Consider the following 21,294-nt stretch of genomic DNA (forward strand, 5'->3'; position numbering starts at 1 on the left):
AAACCGAGACCTCGGGACCTGCTCATTCATGACATTAATGGAGGTCAATGCTACTGGAACCCCAAAGTTATGACCTTCAAGGAGGAAATATTCTTTTAACCAGTGGGTCATTAATTGTACACTGGTCTACACAAGATTTATCCTATTGCACCTATATAGTGTACAGGGACCTGAGGAGGCAGGTTCCACACATACTGAACCAGGACCTTCTCATTTATGGCATCAATGGAGATCAGTTCTACTTGAACCCCAAAGTTGTGACCCTCAAGGAGGAAATACTCTTTTAACCAGTGCATCATAGATTGTTCACTTAGGTTAATCCCAAGGCACCTATATAGTGTATGGGGACCTGATAGGACAGGGGGGTCACACATCCTGAATTGGGACCTGCTCATTCATGGCATCGATGGTGGTCTGTGCTACCACACCTGAGAGTCAGGAGCCATGTGGATTTGGTGCCATGTTAAAGTCAAGCGTTGCTTTTGGGTGTGCTTGAGGGGTCCATGACTGGGGTCGCCCCATCTTCACAGAGGGAGATCCAACAGCCAGGTCCACTACAACTCTCAACGTTGATGGACCTTAAAGCTCAACGGACACTGTAGAGGCTTAATGTATGCTGGCAGGGTGCCCTATAATAGGGACACCATTACAGCGTCCAGAAGGTCCCACCCAGCTTTCGTGGACTCCCAGAGTGCCGGTAAGAAATGTCTCTCTGGGCAGAGTAACCCATTATATGCACGTGTCAGTGGCCGTCATTTTGGTTGTCATCCAGCTTATAGGAGAGGCATCATGGCTTGGGTTCTTGGTAGACCTTGAAGATATCCAGGGGAGGGTGTAGGTACAATTCAATGTGGTGCCATGGCACCATGTACTGACAGCGGGTCGGTAAGATAATGCCACAGGTGGGATTGTCAGAATTTTCCATTCTTTGGCTTTTTTGAACGCCCCTCCCCGGTAAAGTAGAGGAGAAGGAGGGAGAGGTGGCAGCAGGGGGCTGAGTGCTCAGCATCACACATGTGAGAGGGAGGGGGGCGGTATATATAGTCTGAGAGGACGCTGTAGGGTGCAGTCCTCTAACCTGCACGTCGCTGCATCCACCCAGACTGTCCCCCAGGCTGTCCCTCTGCACCGGGCTGAACATACCGCTGCTGCACAAAATTCACTCCATCTGCACAGGAGGACGGGGAGCGCTGCTGGAATTTAATATATCCTTCTTTTTTTGTTTTGTGGTCCGTATCGACTCCCCTCCAAGATGCCCAACTTCTCAGGAAACTGGAAAATGAAACATTCCGAGAATTTCGAGGAGATGCTGAAAGCTTTGGGTGAGTGAGAATGAATGGGCGACGGCAGTCAGTGCAAGATATATATATATACACCTGTGTTCGAGGACTGCACCACCATCATGGGGATCCACTGTGGGGGGGATCAGGTTAGGATTGTTGTGTCGTCCTAATACACAGGTATCAGGGGTTCAGAGATCATCCTAATACACAGGTATTAGGGGCTCAGAGATCATCCTAATACACGGGTATTAGGGGCTCAGAGATCATCCTAATACACAGGTATCAGGGGTTCAGAGATCATCCTAATACACAGGTATCAGGGGTTCAGAGATCATCCTAATACACAGATATCAGGGGTTCAGAGATCATCCTAATACACAGGTATCAGGGGTTCAGAGATTATCCTAATACACAGGTATCAGGGGTTCAGAGATCATCCTAATACACAGGTATCAGGGGTTCAGAGATCATCCTAATACACAGGTATCGGGGGTTCAGAGATCATCCTAATACACAGGTATCAGGGGTTCAGAGATCATCCTAATACACAGGTATCAGGGGTTCAGAGATCATCCTAATACACAGGTATCAGGGGTTCAGAGATCATCCTAATACACAGGTATCAGGGGTTCAGATTAAATTTGATTGAATTGTTTTGACACATCTCAGGGATCAATATTAGTATATTAGAGATAAATATTTCATATCTTGTCCTAATACACAGATACCAGGGAGTAATATCTCATATCTTGTCCTAATACACAGATAAGAGGGATTCATATCTCATATGTTGTCCTTATACATAGATAACAGAGAGTAATATCTCATTTTGTCCTTATACACAGATAACAGGTAGTAATATCTTATATCTTGTAATAATACACAGATAACAGGGAGTAATATTTCATATCTTTTCCTAATGCACAGATAACAGGGAGTAATATTTCATATCTTGTCCTAATACATAGATAACAGGGAGTAATATCTCATTTTGTCCTTATACACAGATAACAGGTAGTAATATCTTATATCTTGTAATAATACATAGATAACAGGGAGTAATATCTCATTTCGTCCTTATAGACAGATAACAGGTAGTAATATCTTATATCTTGTAATAATACATAGATAACAGGGAGTAATATCTCATTTCGTCCTTATAGACAGATAACAGGTAGTAATATCTTATATCTTGTAATAATACATAGATAACAGGGAGTAATATCTAATTTTGTCCTTTTACACAGACAAAGGGGAGAGATATTTAATATCTTGTCCTTACACACACATATCAGGTAGTAATGTCTCAAATCTTGTCCTAATACAAAGATAACAGGGAATAATATCTCTTTTTTTTTCTTTATACACAGTTAACAGTGATTAATATTTTATTTCTTGTGCAAATACACAGATAACAGGTATTCATATCCCATATCTTCTAATACAAGGATAACACATAGTATCTTATATCCTGTCCTAATACACAGATAACGGGTAGTATTAATTCATATCTTGTCCTAATACACAGATAACAGGCAGTAATATCTCATATCTTGTTCTTATAGACAGATAACAGGCAGTAATATCTCATATGTTCTCCTAATACACAGGTAACAGGGATTCATATCTCATATTTTGTCATTTTTTTAGATATTGGGGAGATATTGGGTATTAATATGTCATGTCTGGTCCTAATACACAGTCGATGGAAATAAAAATGTTGTATCTTGTGCTTATACATAGAGATAGGTTATCCCATATCTCATATCGTCCTAATACACAGATATTGGATGTGAATATTTTGTCTGCTTTCCTCGGCTACAGATATCAGACATTGCTCTAATACAAAGATACAGCAGTCTACATGGAAGGAGACAGAGCTGTGTCTTGTGGCACGCGTATAGTCTTACATCCTGGATGATTCTAATACAGAGATATCCTACATACATAGAAAACTTCTTCCCTCTTTCTTATATACAGATATAAATCCTCTTACTGCTTCCTTACATACAGATATGAATCTTCTTACCCCTCCTCATACACAAATATTAAGCTTCCGACCCCTCCTTATATACAGAGACCAGGCTTATCCCCTTTCTTATATACATACAGAAGACTTCTCCCCCTCCTTATATACAGACAGCAGACTTCTCCCCTTCCTTATATACAGACAGCAGACTTCTCCCCTTCCTTATATACAGACAGCAGACTTCTCCCCTTCCTTATATACAGACAGCAGACTTCTCCCCTTCCTTATATACAGACAGCAGACCTCTCCCTCTCCTTATATACAGACAGCAGACTTCTCCCCTTCCTTATATACAGACAGCAGACTTCTCCCCTTCCTTATATACAGACAGCAGACTTCTCCCCTTCCTTATATACAGACAGCAGACTTCTCCCCTTCCTTATATACAGAAAGCAGACCTCTCCCCCTCCTTATATACAGACAGCAGACCTCTCCCCCTCCTTATATACATACAGCAGACTTCTCCCCCTCCTTATATACAGACAGCAGACCTCTCCCCCTCCTTATATACAGACAGCAGACCTCTCCCCTCCTTATATACAGACAGCAGACCTCTCCCCTTCCTTATATACAGACAGTAGACCTCTCCCCCTCCTTATATACAGACAGCAGACCTCTCCCCTCCTTATATACAGACAGCAGACTTCTCCCCCTCCTTATATACAGACAGCAGACTTCTCCCCCTCCTTATATACAGACAGCAGACCTCTCCCCCTCCTTATATACAGATAGCAGACCTCTCCCCTTCCTTATATACAGACAGCAGACCTCTCCTCCTCCTCATATAGACAGCAGACTTCTCCCCCTCCTTATATACAGACAGCAGACTTCTCCCCCTCCTTATATATAGACAGCAGACTTCTCCCCCTCCTTATATACATACAGCAGACTTCTCCCCCTCCTTATATACAGACAGCAGACCTCTCCTCCTCCTTATATACAGACAGCAGACCTCTCCCCTCCTTATATACAGACAGCAGACTTCTCCCCTCCTTATATACAGACAGCAGACTTCTCCCCTTCCTTATATACAGACAGCAGACCCCTCCCCCTCCTTATATACAGACAGCAGACTTCTCCCCTTCTTTATATACAGACAGCAGACTTCCCCCCTTCCTTATATACAGGCAGTGGACTTCTCCCCTTCCTTATATACAGACAGCAGACCTCTCCCCCTCCTTATATACAGACAGCAGACCTCTCCCCTTCCTTATATACAGACAGCAGACTTCTCCCCTTCTGATATACAGACAGCAGACTTCTCCCCTTCCTTATATACAGAGACCAGGCTTATCCCCTTTCTTATATACAGAGAGTAGACTTCTCTCCTTCCTTATATACAGACAGCAGACTTCTCCCCTTCCTTATATACAGACAGCAGAATTCTCCCCTTCCTTATATACAGGCAGCAGGCTTCTCCCCTTCCTTATATACAGTCAGCAGACATATCCCCTTCCTTATATACAGACAGCAGACTTCTCCCCTTCCTTATATACAGACAGCAGACTTCTCCCCTTCCTTATATACAGACAGCAGAATTCTCCCCTTCCTTATATACAGACAGCAGGCTTCTCCCCCTCCTTATATACAGGCAGCAGACTTATCCCCTTCTTATATACAGACAGCAGACTTCTCCCCCTCCTTATATACAGACAGCAGACCTCTCCTTCTCCTTATATACAGACAGCAGACCTCTCCTCCTCCTCATATAGACAGCAGACTTCTCCCCTTCCTTATATACAGACAGCAGACTTCTCCCCTCCTTATATACAGACAGCAGACTTCTCCCCTTCCTTATATACAGACAGCAGACCCATCCCCCTCCTTATATACAGACAGCAGACCTCTCCCCCTCCTTATATACAGACAGCAGACTTCTCCCCCTCCTTATATACAGACAGCAGACTTCTCCCCCTCCTTATATACAGACAGCAGACCTCTCCCCCTCCTTATATACAGACAGCAGACCTCTCCCCCTCCTTATATACAGACAGCAGACCTCTCCCCCTCCTTATATACAGGCAGCAGACTTCTCCCCTTCCTTATATACAGACAGCAGACTTCTCCCCTTCCTTATATACAGACAGCGGACTTCTCCCCTTCCTTATATACAGACAGCAGACTTCTCCCCTCCTTATATACAGGCAGCAGACTGCTCCCCGTCCTTATATACAGACAGAAGACTCCTTCCCCTCCTTATATACAGGCAGCAGACTTCTCCCCCTCCTTATACAAAGACAGTAGGCTTCTCCCTAACCTTATATACAGACAGCAGACTTATCCCCTTCCTTATATACAGACAGCAGACTTATCCCCTTCCTTATATACAGACAGCAGACTTATCCCCTTCCTTATACACAGGCAGCAGACTTATCCCCTTCCTTATATACAGAAAGCAGACCTCTCCCCCTCCTTATATACAGACAGCAGACCTCTCCCCCTCCTTATATACATACAGCAGACTTCTCCCCCTCCTTATATACAGACAGCAGACCTCTCCCCCTTCTTATATACAGACAGCAGACCTCTCCCCTCCTTATATACAGACAGCAGACCTCTCCCCTTCCTTATATACAGACAGCAGACCTCTCCCCCTCCTTATATACAGACAGCAGACCTCTCCCCTCCTTATATACAGACAGCAGACTTCTCCCCCTCCTTATATACAGACAGCAGACTTCTCCCCCTCCTTATATACAGACAGCAGACCTCTCCCCCTCCTTATATACAGATAGCAGACCTCTCCCCTTCCTTATATACAGACAGCAGACCTCCCCTCCTCCTCATATAGACAGTAGACTTCTCCCCCTCCTTATATACAGACAGCAGACTTCTCCCCCTCCTTATATATAGACAGCAGACTTCTCCCCCTCCTTATATACATACAGCAGACTTCTCCCCCTCCTTATATACAGACAGCAGACCTCTCCTCCTCCTTATATACAGACAGCAGACCTCTCCCCTCCTTATATACAGACAGCAGACTTCTCCCCTCCTTATATACAGACAGCAGACCTCTCCCCTCCTTATATACAGACAGCAGACTTCTCCCCTCCTTATATACAGACAGCAGACTTCTCCCCTTCCTTATATACAGACAGCAGACCCCGACCCCTCCCCCTCCTTATATACAGACAGCAGACTTCTCCCCTTCTTTATATACAGACAGCAGACTTCCCCCCTTCCTTATATACAGGCAGTGGACTTCTCCCCTTCCTTATATACAGACAGCAGACCTCTCCCCCTCCTTATATACAGACAGCAGACCTCTCCCCTTCCTTATATACAGACAGCAGACTTCTCCCCTTCTGATATACAGACAGCAGACTTCTCCCCTTTCTTATATACAGAGACCAGGCTTATCCCCTTTCTTATATACAGAGAGTAGACTTCTCTCCTTCCTTATATACAGACAGCAGACTTCTCCCCTTCCTTATATACAGACAGCAGAATTCTCCCCTTCCTTATATACAGGCAGCAGGCTTCTCCCCTTCCTTATATACAGTCAGCAGACATGTCCCCTTCCTTATATACAGACAGCAGACTTCTCCCCTTCCTTATATACAGACAGCAGACTTCTCCCCTTCCTTATATACAGACAGCAGAATTCTCCCCTTCCTTATATACAGACAGCAGGCTTCTCCCCCTCCTTATATACAGGCAGCAGACTTATCCCCTTCTTATATACAGACAGCAGACTTCTCCCCCTCCTTATATACAGACAGCAGACCTCTCCTTCTCCTTATATACAGACAGCAGACCTCTCCTCCTCCTCATATAGACAGCAGACTTCTCCCCTTCCTTATATACAGACAGCAGACTTCTCCCCTCCTTATATACAGACAGCAGACTTCTCCCCTTCCTTATATACAGACAGCAGACCCATCCCCCTCCTTATATACAGACAGCAGACCTCTCCCCCTCCTTATATACAGACAGCAGACCTCTCCCCCTCCTTATATACAGACAGCAGACTTCTCCCCCTCCTTATATACAGACAGCAGACCTCTCCCCCTCCTTATATACAGACAGCAGACCTCTCCCCCTCCTTATATACAGGCAGCAGACTTCTCCCCTTCCTTATATACAGACAGCAGACTTCTCCCCTTCCTTATATACAGACAGCGGACTTCTCCCCTTCCTTATATACAGACAGCAGACTTCTCCCCTCCTTATATACAGGCAGCAGACTGCTCCCCGTCCTTATATACAGACAGAAGACTCCTTCCCCTCCTTATATACAGGCAGCAGACTTCTCCCCCTCCTTATACAAAGACAGTAGGCTTCTCCCTAACCTTATATACAGACAGCAGACTTATCCCCTTCCTTATATACAGACAGCAGACTTATCCCCTTCCTTATATACAGACAGCAGACTTATCCCCTTCCTTATACACAGGCAGCAGACTTATCCCCTTCCTTATATACAGACAGCAGACTTCTCTCCCTTCTTATTGACAGACATAAGATATCTCACCTCCTCCTTATATACAGACAGCAGACTTCTCCCCCGCCTTATAGACAGACATGAGATATCTCACCTCCTCCTTATATACAGACAGCAGACTTCTCCCCCGCCTTATAGACAGACATGAGATATCTCACCTCCTCCTTATATACAGACAGCAGACACAGTTAAGTGGATAATTACAACACAACATTTATCACCCCAGATGACACATTGGCTCTCCACATCTGTGGGGGGGGGATTGAATAATTCTGCACATGATCCATCCATGCCGTGCAGCCTCCTCCTGTGATCAGACCTGTATGGATAAGATGCTTTTCCTCCTGACGATTGGATGGTGTGTACCTATGTCTATGAGACATTTAACCCTCCCCTCTCCCCAACCCCTTTTTAATGTCGATGATCACGCTCTGACCACCACTGATTATATTTATTCCTTGGAACTGGGAATGGAGTGACACTTAAAGGGGTTCTGTAGGATTAGAAATAGAAGCAGTGCCTCTCTTCACTCTGGTTTCATAGCTCAGTCTCGTTCACTTGAATTGAGATAAGCTGCAGTACCAGAGTCAGCCCATGGACAAGAGGGGTGCTGTCTCTTGAAAAAACAGATCCTCTTCCCTAATCTCAGAGAAATCTTTTAATTCTTCTCTGAGGATCAGGATCTCTGGAATAGCACCCACCAAATGGCTTATTGCGACTCAAACTCTATACAAACACAAAGAGTTCGGTTATAAATTAACAAAAAAAAAAAATGAGGGGCGGAGCCTATTTCTAAGGTCCTGATCGGCACTTCAAGGGATGATCTATAGCTTCAAAAGTGTTCAATAGTGAGATCCTAATCTAAAGACACCCTGTTCTAGTAAAGGATTCCCTTTAGTTTCATTGCCTCCTAGTAATTAGATTGTGAGTAACCTATTGAATCCAAAATGGCGGCCTTCATTGTGTAGTGGAAACAGGGACATATTGATGTCTACCTTCATTTTTGAGGTCCTGAGAGCACCACACCCACCCACAGACATTTAGACATGCTTTCTGAGATGCGCCATATGATTTATTTTGCCCCTTTAAAAATTTGACTCAACCCCTTCCTACCCGCGACGTTGAAACAATTATTTGAGGAAACCGTCCAATACTTGGCTCCAAAAAAATATTCAGGAGACTTAAAAAGCCCAGTGAAGTATTAAGGCTATCAAAGCGCGTTGTAGTTTTATTTTAATAGGATTTTGAGAGCTGGCGGGGACCGCGGTCTCTGAGGATTATGAGACGCGTCTGATCTTGGGTTCTGGTTTGTCTGTTTTACACATTGTCCAATACCCCTGAGGGTGAGGGAATGCGAGCCTGGCATGTCTCCACACTCAGCCTTGCACAGACATAGCTTAGATGTCTTCAAGGTACCAATATGTCTTCTACATCCACAGAAAAGTTAGACAGAGCCTTCACATTTTTGGTTTTCTAGAAGATAATTAGTGTTAGTGGCAGCATCCGCACTAAACTGACAGGACTCCATTAATCTGATGGGTAGAAGCTTCGAAACTTTCACCAGCCGAATGGAAATTAGGAGCGTCTGACTGGCCAAGAAGGATCCATAGCTTTTTCTCATCCATTATCTCTTATTTTTGCCCCTTTATACCTGTTGATTGGATGATCCTGGTGGGGGGTTAATTTAGGTACACATATCTATTAACTTAAACAATAAAAGGGTGTCTCTTCTGATAGATATTTATTTACCCAACTGATGAGATGACTCAAGTTGGGGCTCTTAGAAGGAAAAAGTCAGCATGGCATCAGTTTGATACCTATTAAAGAAGAACTTGCTATTAATCAAGATACCAAAAGGGTGAGAGACACCCATTTCCCTATCTCCTTAGAAATAGGAAAAACCCTCTTAAGGTGGCCATATAGGAGTGTCCGGCCGACAGCTATTCCTCCAGACCCCACATATGCATGGACACTCGGGTGAGAAAAGCATCTTTCTGATCTCAATGGGGAGAGTGAATGAACTGCTGCTGAACGCTTTGAGAACAAAGGATTGACCATGTTAAATACAACATGCCAAATTCCTTTTTTTCCCAACATCTGCTGAAAAAACATTGGTTAAACATCTAGTTCATATTAAAAAGTTGGCCTATCCCACCAAAATTGGTGGGTTTGTCAGAACCAGGTCTTATGGGTCTGGCCACCTTTAGTCATTTGGTAGAGTTGAGAAGGTGGTGATCGTTCCCAGCAGAAAGAGTTCTAGTCAGGGTTGGGGGCTCACTTCTGCTTTCTTCATTGGCCTTTCAAGGGGTCAAGAAATGGACCCAATTGTCTGATTCAGTTCAGCTTTAGATGCCCCACATGGACTCTTCCTTTCTTCATAATTGTAGTTGACCGAATTAGAAGATACTTTCAGAATATTTTAATTTACGCTTTTGTTTTTTTAAGCTCAAAATTGTACCTCATTATGATTATCTGCTATTAGGACATGTTGACTATGGATCTGGGTCACAGATCTTGAAGTTCCTCAAGGCCCAGAAACTTGCCAGCTTGTCCTTCCTTATGTGATGAATAAAATATCACTAGAGCTATTTAATATGGAAATCTACACGTCTCTGACCGGCATAGCTGTGGAGAAGCATTTTGTCATTAACACCAGGGAACATTTTCCAACTTTGATCATATTACGGATGATAGTACATTCCCATTGTTCCTCTGTGATATGGACGTTATTCAATAGCATGTGCTAATATCTTTAAATATTATAATATGTCTGGGCTTTAGCCTCTAGTCATGTTCTGCATTGGTCACACAGTAAGATATTGTAACCACAGAGAAAGCAGATATGGTCGAGTTCCATGGGAGAGTGTAGTGAGCATGCTCTGTGACATGTACAGAGATTGCTGGGCAGGCAGAAGAAGATGGAGCTGTATCCATCACCATCAGGCCATACAAGGCACAACCTAGTCATGTTGTCCCTCACTTGTTATACAGCAAGATATCTTCTCATTACTTCATTTCATATGATATAGAAAGAAAATATGGTAGAGTTCTATGTGAGAGTGTAGTGAGCATGCTCTGTGATATGTGCACAGCTTTCTGTGCAGGTAGACGAAGAAGGAGCTGAAATGTATTGATGTCGCCGTGTGCTCCTTTGTCTCGTTCTCACAACCGAAAACGACCGCCAGAAGTGCAATCGGGAAATCCCTGGTGTAGCGTGCGTCGATGTGTGCGCAATTCCTCCAAAATAACATCACAGAGACGTTCTCAAGTAGGTTCCAATAATGTGCCTGCCTCCTAGCGGCTAGGCATGGTTTATTTATACCAGAAGATGGGAGGTGGTCTTACAATCATGACCAATAAGGAGACAGGTTATGGTATGAAGTGATTGGCTGGAAGGCGGTCTTACAATCATGACCAATGAGGAGACAGGTTATGGTATGAAGTGATTGGCTGGAAGGCGGTCTTACAATCATGACCAATGAGGAGACAGGTTATGGTATGAAGTGATTGGCTGGCAAAGATGTGAATGATCGCGCAAACTTATGTTCGCGTGTGCACACACATATTCGCGCCCTTTCCATTGCCGCACTTATCCTCGTGGATGATAAAAAAACCCCGCTCGACGGTCCCCATCCCTCCCTCCTCAGCCGGCGCCATGACACCGGTATCCTGCAGTAATACCAGGCCGGGCACAAATCAGCTACAGGTCGGGACGACCAGACCATCGTGCGAAAGTCTCTGCGCAGATGCGAACGCGAATACGAACGAATCTGCGCATCTACATAGGATAGATGGCGACCATCCGGCGAACAATAATTTTTCCACAACAGTATCCATCACCAATATGTAAGTTTTGGGCATGCCAACTGCACTCTAGTCCTATGGTTTTGTGCCAGTCACACAGCAAGGCAGGTAGAGGGAGCAGGACGGAGGAGCTGTATCCATCACCAATATGTTAGTTTGGGGCATGCAAACCACACCAAGTCATGTTATTCTGCCCTGGTCACACGCCAAGATATGTATCTTCTATGGCGGAGTGTAGTGAGCATGCTCTTTGATGTATAGAAAGATTGCTGTGCAAGATGCAGGTAGAGGGAGGAGGAGCTGTATCCATCACCAAGAAGTAAGTTCAAGGCATGGAAGCCATTTCTAATGGTGATTGTGATCATTAATTTTAGGAACGAGTCTGTGAATATATATTAAGCACATATCCAGTTTCCAAATAATTCTTAAGCTATGTATACAGTAGAAGAAGATTTCATTTGAGTCTACAGAATTATGGTTATCCGAAATCTCAAAATAATTACCCGGTTTAAAATAGACCCAACTGGCGTCACTGTCATGAAACTTCTCTTTCTTTAACATTCCCGAATTAATAGTTAACCCTGACTGCATTACAATACTAAACAACAGGGGGCACACCTATGAATGTGAATCTAAAAGGGGAGTGCTGGCCTAGTATCAAAAGACAATCATGAACTAAACTAAGCAAAGAAATACCATAGCTAAGCCGCACCTCCAGAGGTAAAACATAATTTATTGAAGCATATTGATTAAAACATTAATACATGGAGCAGACCCCACTGTTACAACCAACATGACCATGGAATAGACAATTCTAAAGCAGGATACCAATGAAATGCCTGCAAAATCCTAGGTAATATGGTAGCACATGAAAAATCTGGAACCCTTCAGTGAGGAGAGCGAAAAACCCTCATGCGTATCGCTAGTGCATAGACTAGCTTCCTCAGAGGTCCATGTGAATCTGGATTACTGTTTCAAAATTCTTATAGTCATTATAATTACTCTATAATTGAATAAGGCTGTGGTCAAACCTGGGAAATAATAATGGGGAGGGAACCAGGGAAAGGCGCCAATAGGTGTTACCTAGATACTCCCCGGTGCATGGTCCAAACGCAGATGCGAGCGTCGGTGGAGACCGGCGTGTTGGTGGAGCAAATGCGTCTCCACCGACGCTCGCATCTGCGTTTGGACCATGCACCGGGGAGTATCTAGGTAACACCTATTGGCGCCTTTCCCTGGTTCCCTCCCCATTATTATTTCACAGGTTTGACCACAGCCTTATTCAATTATAGAGTAATTATGATGACTATAAGAATTTTGAAACAGTAATCCAGATTCACATGGACCTCTGAGGAAGCTAGTCTATGCACTAGCGATACGTGTGAGGGTTTCTCGCTCTCCTCACTGAAGGGTTCCAGATTTTTCATGTGCTACCATATTACCTAGGATTTTGCAGGCATTTCATTGGTATCCTGCTTTAGGATTGTCTATTCCATGGTCATGTTGAATGTAATTTTGCACATGTTGGTTGTAATTTTGCACATGACTGCACCCAACAGTGGGGTCTGCTCCATGTATTAATGTTTTAATCAATATGCTTCAATAAATTATGTTTTACCTCTGGAGGTGCGGCTTAGCTATGGTATTTCTTTGCTTAGTTTAGTTCATAATCCTGACTGCATGTTGGTGGTGATGGGGTTAATGCTCTAAATCCCACTAGTATGTAGTACAGGCCGCATACAACAGGTGCAGTGACATCAGTTGTCCGTCTCCATCTTCCCCCTCCACGCTCCCAGTGTTTCGATAGACATTGGGCAGCCAGGTCGCTGGCAGAATCTTGGCTCTCAACCAGGACAGCTCAGCCAGCTGGAAGGAAGGCGTTTGGGGTTGCAGATTTTTGACATCCGCCACCAAGAGAAGATCTTTCTGATTTTTCTCACAGGCTTCTCCAACTGCAGGGAAACTTAGCAGGATTTAATTGTTGGATGGGAGACACAGCAGGGGTACGGATGTGTAGAGACCTCTACATGAGGGCTCAGGGTTGTTGCATTTTCCAATGCTGCTTTTAATCAGGTTCTTCTGCGTTATGAGATTTTTTTTATTTCTTTCATTTTGGACTGAGGACACTTTTTATAACATATCGAAATAGAAGTAATGGGGCTCAACCCAGGATCTGTCTAACTAGTGGTATCTAAAATGCTGGTGATCTAACTAGTTGATGATCTAACTAGCTGAATCGGCTGACGGATTCCATTTGGGTCCAAAACGATTCTACCCAAATCGAAAGTGCTCCACTTGCCTCTCTCTATCTCTCTCCCTTAACCCAATTTTTTTTTTTACATAAATCAAATCATCAAAAATTGTGGGGTACAATTTTGCAATTGGCCACCGTATGTAATTCAACATGGCTCTTTTGTGGAGTAGTGGTGGAGGTGGAGTCAGATGAGTCACTTCTGAGCATGCATGGTCCATGAGCCCCATTTCATTTTCGCCATGGTCCTCCTGGTCTACAAGTAACCAGCCTGAATTTCTTAGAATTACTTATGACCCCAATCAGATTAAACTGCCAGGTTTCCTTGACCTGACCAAATTGCAAAGAGTCATTTTGACCATTTCCTTCAACCTTAGTTTAACCTCTGAACATCAAACAAAAAAACCAATAGACCCCGGTCATCTTTATGGCTTTAAGATGATTCAGAACACAGCTTCTCCTGAGGTTTAGGGCCTTCTCTATTGTTTATGAGGGTTGTGTAAATCTCCTGAAGACTTTACGGCCTTATGCTTTATCGGCTTATAGAAAGATCAAAGCCTAGAGTGCAGAAGGCCTGCAATGAAGATGTCGTCTTGTGTATGCGCGAGCTTCTTAGTATTTAGCACTTCCACTAGATAAGTTACTTTGAACCCAACTCTATATCATTGTCTAAAACCAGACCTGGAATTTAGCAAGTCTAGTGACAAAAATGTGTATGAGAGCCCATGAAAGAGTTTCCTGGTAAAATGGAGTCCTTGTGTCTTCCAGTGCTGTCAAATGGTCAAGGCCTTTCTTCATCTTACATCATTTTGTAAGAAACATTGGCAGAAACCAACATGTCTGCCATTACAGCTGCCACCTACCATTCCCAGGCTCCTGGGTTGTAAATCTGTCTAGTCACAAAGCAGCCATTGTTTGGTGATAATGTATAAAGGTTTCTGTAATTTGAAGCTCTTGGGCCCCATTGCAAAATCCATAGGATCATTCCCCCACTATCATGCATTATTTGTGGTATTGGTCTACTCATATGGGGCAGGGAGACCTCTTGAGCCCCCTCAAGGTCCAATGACTAGGTGAGGCCACAACCATTGCACCCTAATAGCTAGACCTTTGATTATAGAGGGAAAAACAGAAGGGCACCCCACAGATGAGCTGTTTTGGGCTACTGCAAGTGTGTGGAGCTAGACGCAGACTGAATTGCAAACTGTGTAGCTTCCAGCACCAGCGTACTAAAGCCCAGATCCCATTCACTTGAGCTGTAGTGTCCCTGCACACCCACTATACAGTGTACGTAGCTGTCTACCTCGAGCTCCGTATATTGTGTAGTTCCTGGTGCCATAGCAGTCAAAAATAGTTGATCGTGGAGGGTGCCAGGAGTCGGACCAGAGAACCCCATTAATGTAAGCCAGATCTGCAAATTCTGGAGAGATCAGCAAACCATCTGATGTGCATGGAGATGTCTCGACTCTCCCCCCAAGAGCAGATGTCAGAAATGGAGAAACAGGTAGTTGCACTTAATGCTGTCACGGAACCATGAACCAGACGTACAACAAGAGATAAGTGAAAATAGAAGGCTTTATTGAAAATAAAGCTGTAAAGCAAAAGTCCAAACGGATGGTGAAACCGAGCAGAGTCTTTGCGAAGCCAGAGGTCAGGAACCAGAAGGGTAGTCAGACGAAGCCAGGATCAGGAACCAGCAGGGTAGTCAGACGAAGCCAGGATCAGGAACCAGCAGGGTAGTCAGACGAAGCCAGGATCAGGAACCAGCAGGGTAGTCAGACGAAGCCAGGATCAGGAACCAGAAGCAGCAGCAGTCTTAGAAGCATGTGAACACAAGAGGACCAAGCAAGGAACTGAAGCCACAGACCTCCTATATATATGAGCTAGGCATCCAGCTCCTCCCAGGGGAAGGAGGAGCCGCAGGGTGGAAGGCTACAAGAAACCCAGGACCCAAGATGGCCGCCAGCACATGTCAAACGAAGGAGAGCAGCAAGCAGGTAAGACCATGACAGTACCTCCCCCTCAAGGGCCCCTCCTCCGCGGAGCACAAAACGGTTTCTGAGGGAAGCGTGCGTGGAAGGCTCGGAGCAAGGCAGGAGCATGGACATCTGCGGAGGGAACCCAGGAACGCTCCTCTGGACCATAACCACGCCAATGGACCAAAAACTGCAACCGACCGCGGACCAGGCGTGAGTCCAGGATATTGCTCACCTCATATTCCTCACGATTGCCCACTTGGACCGGACGAGGCCGAGGAACCGAGGAAGTGAAACGATTACACACCAGTGGCTTCAACAGGGAGACATGAAACACGTTGGAGATCCGCATGCCAGGAGGAAGCGCAAGGGCATAGGCTACCGGGTTTACCCTGCGAAGCACTCGGAAGGGACCAACAAAGCGAGGCGCCAGCTTGGGAGTGGGCACTCGAAGGTTGAGGTTGCGGGTGGACAACCATACACGGTCTCCGACCTGGTAGGAAGGAGCAGGCGCTCGTCTGCGATCAGCCTGGAATCTCTGGCGCTGCGCAGAGACCTCAAGGGACTTCTGGATCTGTACCCAAGAAGCACGTAGGACGGAAAGGTGATCCTCCACAGCCGGAATATCCTGGGGAGAGAATACCTCCGGTAACACGGCAGGTTGGAACCCATAATTGGCCATGAAGGGAGACGTCCCAGAGGAAGAGTTCACCGCCGTGTTCCTGGCAAACTCAGCTCAAGGCAGGAGGTCAACCCAATTGTCTTGGTGATCGGAGACATAGCAACGAAGGAATTGCTCCAAGGCCTGATTGGATCGTTCTGCGGCCCCATTGGACTGAGGGTGGTAGGCCGAGGAGAAGGAGAGATGAATCCCCAACTGGGAGCAAAAGGCGCGCCAGAACCTGGACACAAACTGACTCCCCCGATCCGACACAATCTCCTTAGGCAAACCGTGCAACCGGAAGACCTCCCTGGCAAAAATCGTGGCCAACTCTTGTGCAGAGGGTAACTTCTTGAGAGGAACACAGTGGCACATTTTGGAAAACCGATCCACAATCATGAGAATGACCGTATGGCCTCGGGATGCAGGGAGGTCCACAATGAAATCCATCCCCAGGTGTGACCATGGGCGCTCCCCGGTGGCTATGGGTTGCAGAAGGCCCAACGGAAGGTGCCGAGGGGACTTACTCTGGGCACAAACGGAGCATGCCGCTACATATGCGGCGATGTCGGAACGTAGGGAAGGCCACCAGAACAGACGTGAAACAGCCCAGGACAGCTGATTCTTTCCAGGATGCCCCGCGGTCTTGGAGTTATGGTAGGTTCGCAACAACCGAGTGCGCAACTCCTCAGGCACAAAACATCTGCCGTTGGGTCTCCCAGAGGGAGCACCAGATTGAGCCGCCAAAATCTGCTCACCCAGGGGAGAGGTCAGGCTGGTGCGAATGGCGGCCAGGATCTGATTCGGAGGTATGACCGAAGTCGGAATCGACTCCTCCCTGGACAGCTCGGAGTACTGCCGTGATAAGGCATCCGCCCTGATGTTCTTGGAACCGGGTAGGTAGGAGACCACGTAATTAAAACGTGACAAGAACAGAGCCCATCTGGCCTGACGTGGTGTCAATCTCTTGGCCTCAGAAAGGTAGGTCAGATTCTTGTGGTCCGTCAGGATGAGAACCGGAACCACCGAACCCTCGAGCAAGTGCCTCCATTCTTTAAGGGCCTGCACGATGGCCAATAACTCCCTGTCACCAATCTGATAGTTGCACTCCGCGGAAGACAGTTTCCGGGAGTAAAACCCACAAGGAAGCAGAGGACCCTCTGGTGTTCTACGCTGAGACAGAAGGGCGCCTACTCCCGTCTCAGACGCGTCCACCTCGAGGACAAAGGGCAACCCAGGGTTGGGATGCGACAGAATCGGAGCCGACACAAAGGCGGACTTTAGGGCCTCAAAAGCTCGGATGGCCTCGAGCGGCCAGACCTGGGAATTACTGCCCTTCCTGGTCAGATCCGTGAGAGGCTTGGCCAGCATGGAAAAGTCCCTGATGAACTTCCGATAATAATTGGCGAAGCCCAAAAAGCGCTGCAGGGAACGAAGACCACTGGGCTGGGGCCACTGTAAGACAGCCGAAACCTTCTCAGGGTCCATGGAGAACCCCTCAGCGGAAATGATGTAACCTAAGAAGGTTACCTGGGATCGGTGAAATTCGCATTTCTCAAGCTTACCGAACAGCTTGTTCTCTCGTAAACGTTGCAACACTCGTCTGACATCCAGAATGTGGGCCTCCATGGATTCAGAATATACCAAGATGTCATCCAAATAGACTACCACACACTGCTGCAACAGGTCACGGAAAACATCGTTGATGAATTCCTGAAAGACTGCGGGCGCATTGCACAACCCAAAGGGCATAACCAAGGATTCGTAATGACCGGTCCTGGTGTTAAACGCGGTCTTCCACTCATCGCCCGCCTTGATCCTTACCATGTTATATGCCGCCCTCAGGTCGAGTTTGGTAAAGACCGTGGCCCCTTTAAGGCGATCGAACAGCTCGGAAATCAAGGGTATCGGGTAAGCGTTCTTGATCGTGATGCGATTGAGACCCCTGTAATCGATGCAAGGCCTCAACTCACCGCCCTTCTTTTTCACAAAGAAAAATCCAGCCCCTGCCGGGGACGAAGATTTGCGAATGTGTCCGCGTGAAAGCGCCTCCCTCACGTACTCCTCCATGGCCTCATTCTCCGCTACCGACAGTGGATAGACTTTGCCACGAGGAGGAACGGCACCAGATTGTAACTCTATGGCACAATCGTATGGGCGGTGCGGAGGTAGGGCAACCGCGCGCACCTTATCGAATACATCCCGGTACTCCTCGTATTCAGGAGGCAACAGAGAGTCCGAGGAAGTACACAGCAACTTGACAGACCCATGGATGCAACTAGCCCCACACTGCGGTGACCACGAGAGGATCTCGACCGATCTCCAATCGAAAGTCGGATTATGCTTCTGGAGCCAGGGGTACCCCAAGACCACCGAGTAGTGTGGAGACGAAATAACCTGGAGGCAGACCGACTCTCTGTGAACGGCACCAATGGCTATCCCCACTGGAAGGGTCTCATGAGTCACGTGTGGCGGCAGAAGGGGTCTGCCGTCTATCGCCTCAAGAGCCAGTGGGGAACCTCGAGCCTGCAGAGGAATGGAATTGGCGGCAGCGAACACACTATCAATGAACAAACCACCAGCACCAGAGTCCACCAACGCCTGGGTCGTCACCGAGCCCCCGACCCAGGAGAGGACAACAGTGATCAGTGGTTTGTCAACACGGGAAACCGGGGACGAGGAGACTCCACCCAAGATCTGCCCCCGACAGGATCTCAGGGTACGAGCGTTTCCCGGACGGTTCGGACATGCCAACCGAAAATGCCCACCGAGACCACAGTACATGCATCGGCCCTCGCGTCTCCGGAGTGCCCTCTCCCCCTCGGACAGGCGAGCAAACCCCAGCTGCATGGGTTCACCCCCAGACAAGTCATCCCCAGGAGGCGTGGGAGGAGAGGGAGGCACGGGTGGGACAGCAAACGTAGGCACCAATCTGTTAGAAGGCCTCCGCAGGTTCTCCTTAAAGGAAGGTCTCTCCCTGAGTCTGGTGTCAATCAAAATCAGGAAAGAAATAAGAGACTCGAGCTCAACTGGTAGGTCCTTAGCTGCAACCTCATCCTTCAAGGCATCCGAGAGACCATGAGAGAAAGCAGCGACCAGAGCCTCATTATTCCAGCCCACCTCTGCTGCCAGGGTACGAAACTCAATGGCGTATTCAGCTACGGATCGTGAACCCTGTCTGATGGACATAAGGAGCTTCGCAGCAGAGGCAGCACGAGCCGGCACATCGAATACCTTCCGAAGAGAAGCAACAAAACCGGAAAACTCGGCAACCACCGGATTGTTGTTCTCCCATAAAGGGCTGGCCCAGGCCAAGGCCTTGTCCGAGAGCAGCGAGATCAAGAAGCCCACCTTTGATCTCTCAGTAGGAAAGGCATGTGGCAGCAACTCGAAATAAATGCCCACCTGGTTAAGGAAACCTCGGCACTGAGTTGGCTCTCCCCCAAAGCGCCGTGGAAGAGGGGCAGAACCGGTCATACCCCGAAACACCGCAGGCGCAACAACAGGTGTCGGGGTAGACTCTGGCGCAACAACCGGAGCGGCAGTAGGAGCGAGCCCAGGAGCGACAACCGACCCATCGGCAACGGGAGCGAATTGAGCCGTGCGTTCAAGCAGGGTTTGCAACGCCACAGCGAACCGACCCAACAGGTGATCCTGCTGATCAAGTCTGGCAACCAGCGTGGGTAGTGAGGATGGCCCTGTACCGTCAGAATTCATGGCTTGGTCCTAATGTCACGGAACCATGAACCAGACGTACAACAAGAGATAAGTGAAAATAGAAGGCTTTATTGAAAATAAAGCTGTAAAGCAAAAGTCCAAACGGATGGTGAAACCGAGCAGAGTCTTTGCGAAGCCAGAGGTCAGGAACCAGAAGGGTAGTCAGACGAAGCCAGGATCAGGAACCAGCAGGGTAGTCAGACGAAGCCAGGATCAGGAACCAGCAGGGTAGTCAGACGAAGCCAGGATCAGGAACCAGCAGGGTAGTCAGACGAAGCCAGGATCAGGAACCAGAAGCAGCAGCAGTCTTAGAAGCATGTGAACACAAGAGGACCAAGCAAGGAACTGAAGCCACAGACCTCCTATATATATGAGCTAGGCATCCAGCTCCTCCCAGGGGAAGGAGGAGCCGCAGGGTGGAAGGCTACAAGAAACCCAGGACCCAAGATGGCCGCCAGCACATGTCAAACGAAGGAGAGCAGCAAGCAGGTAAGACCATGACAAATGCGCAATCCTTATGTTCTCAGGTAAGATAAGTCTCTACCAGAGTGAGTCGGTGGCTTATGAATCTTGCCCTATAGAGAACACATACAAGAGCCAGCATGTATGCATATGGGGGAATTGGGAGGAACAGCTGTCGGCCAGACTCAAGAGAAATACAGATATCATCTAATATATAATATTCTATTATTTACTACTGGGGATAAAAACATGTAATTTCGTCTAAAAGAACATAAAAAGGTAAAAATGTGGTGTAAAACAAACATCCGATATTTAGTTCATCAACGTAAAAACAATAAAAAGTTACAAAATCCTGTTATAGATTGTAGGGTGCAAAACAGTATAATCATTGTAAAGGATTAAAAATAAAACAATTAATGAGACAATGATAAATTGAAATTATGTTTTTTTGGCCATAATAACTAAAAGTAATTTTGGCTAAAAAGAAAATGAATTTTTAATAATTGTAGCTTAGAGAAAAAGAATCTAAATATAAAAATGGAAATCACAAACTGTATAATAAAGGTCCCGGGGACATTTCCTCCTAAGGTTATCAAAGGCCACCTATGATGGGAGAAGTTTTGATTTTATCAGGGTGGGGCCGAGGCTCGGTGTCTGCCAGCAT

The 21,294-nt window shown here is 46.5% G+C and overlaps 1 protein-coding gene across 1 annotated transcript in view; it reads left to right on the forward strand.

The window, feature by feature from the left end:
• The first annotated feature begins 1,051 nt into the window (after positions 1-1,051).
• CRABP2 (cellular retinoic acid binding protein 2) overlaps positions 1,052-21,294 on the forward strand; it is a 28,510-nt gene continuing 8,267 nt past the window's right edge. The window contains exon 1 of the mRNA XM_040412146.1: positions 1,052-1,322. Coding sequence (XP_040268080.1) covers positions 1,253-1,322 — 70 coding nt within the window. The 5' untranslated portion in view covers positions 1,052-1,252. The remainder of the gene's footprint in view (positions 1,323-21,294) is intronic.

This window comes from Bufo bufo, chromosome 11 (genome assembly GCF_905171765.1).
Source record: "Bufo bufo chromosome 11, aBufBuf1.1, whole genome shotgun sequence".
Taxonomy (NCBI): Eukaryota; Metazoa; Chordata; class Amphibia; order Anura; family Bufonidae; genus Bufo; species Bufo bufo.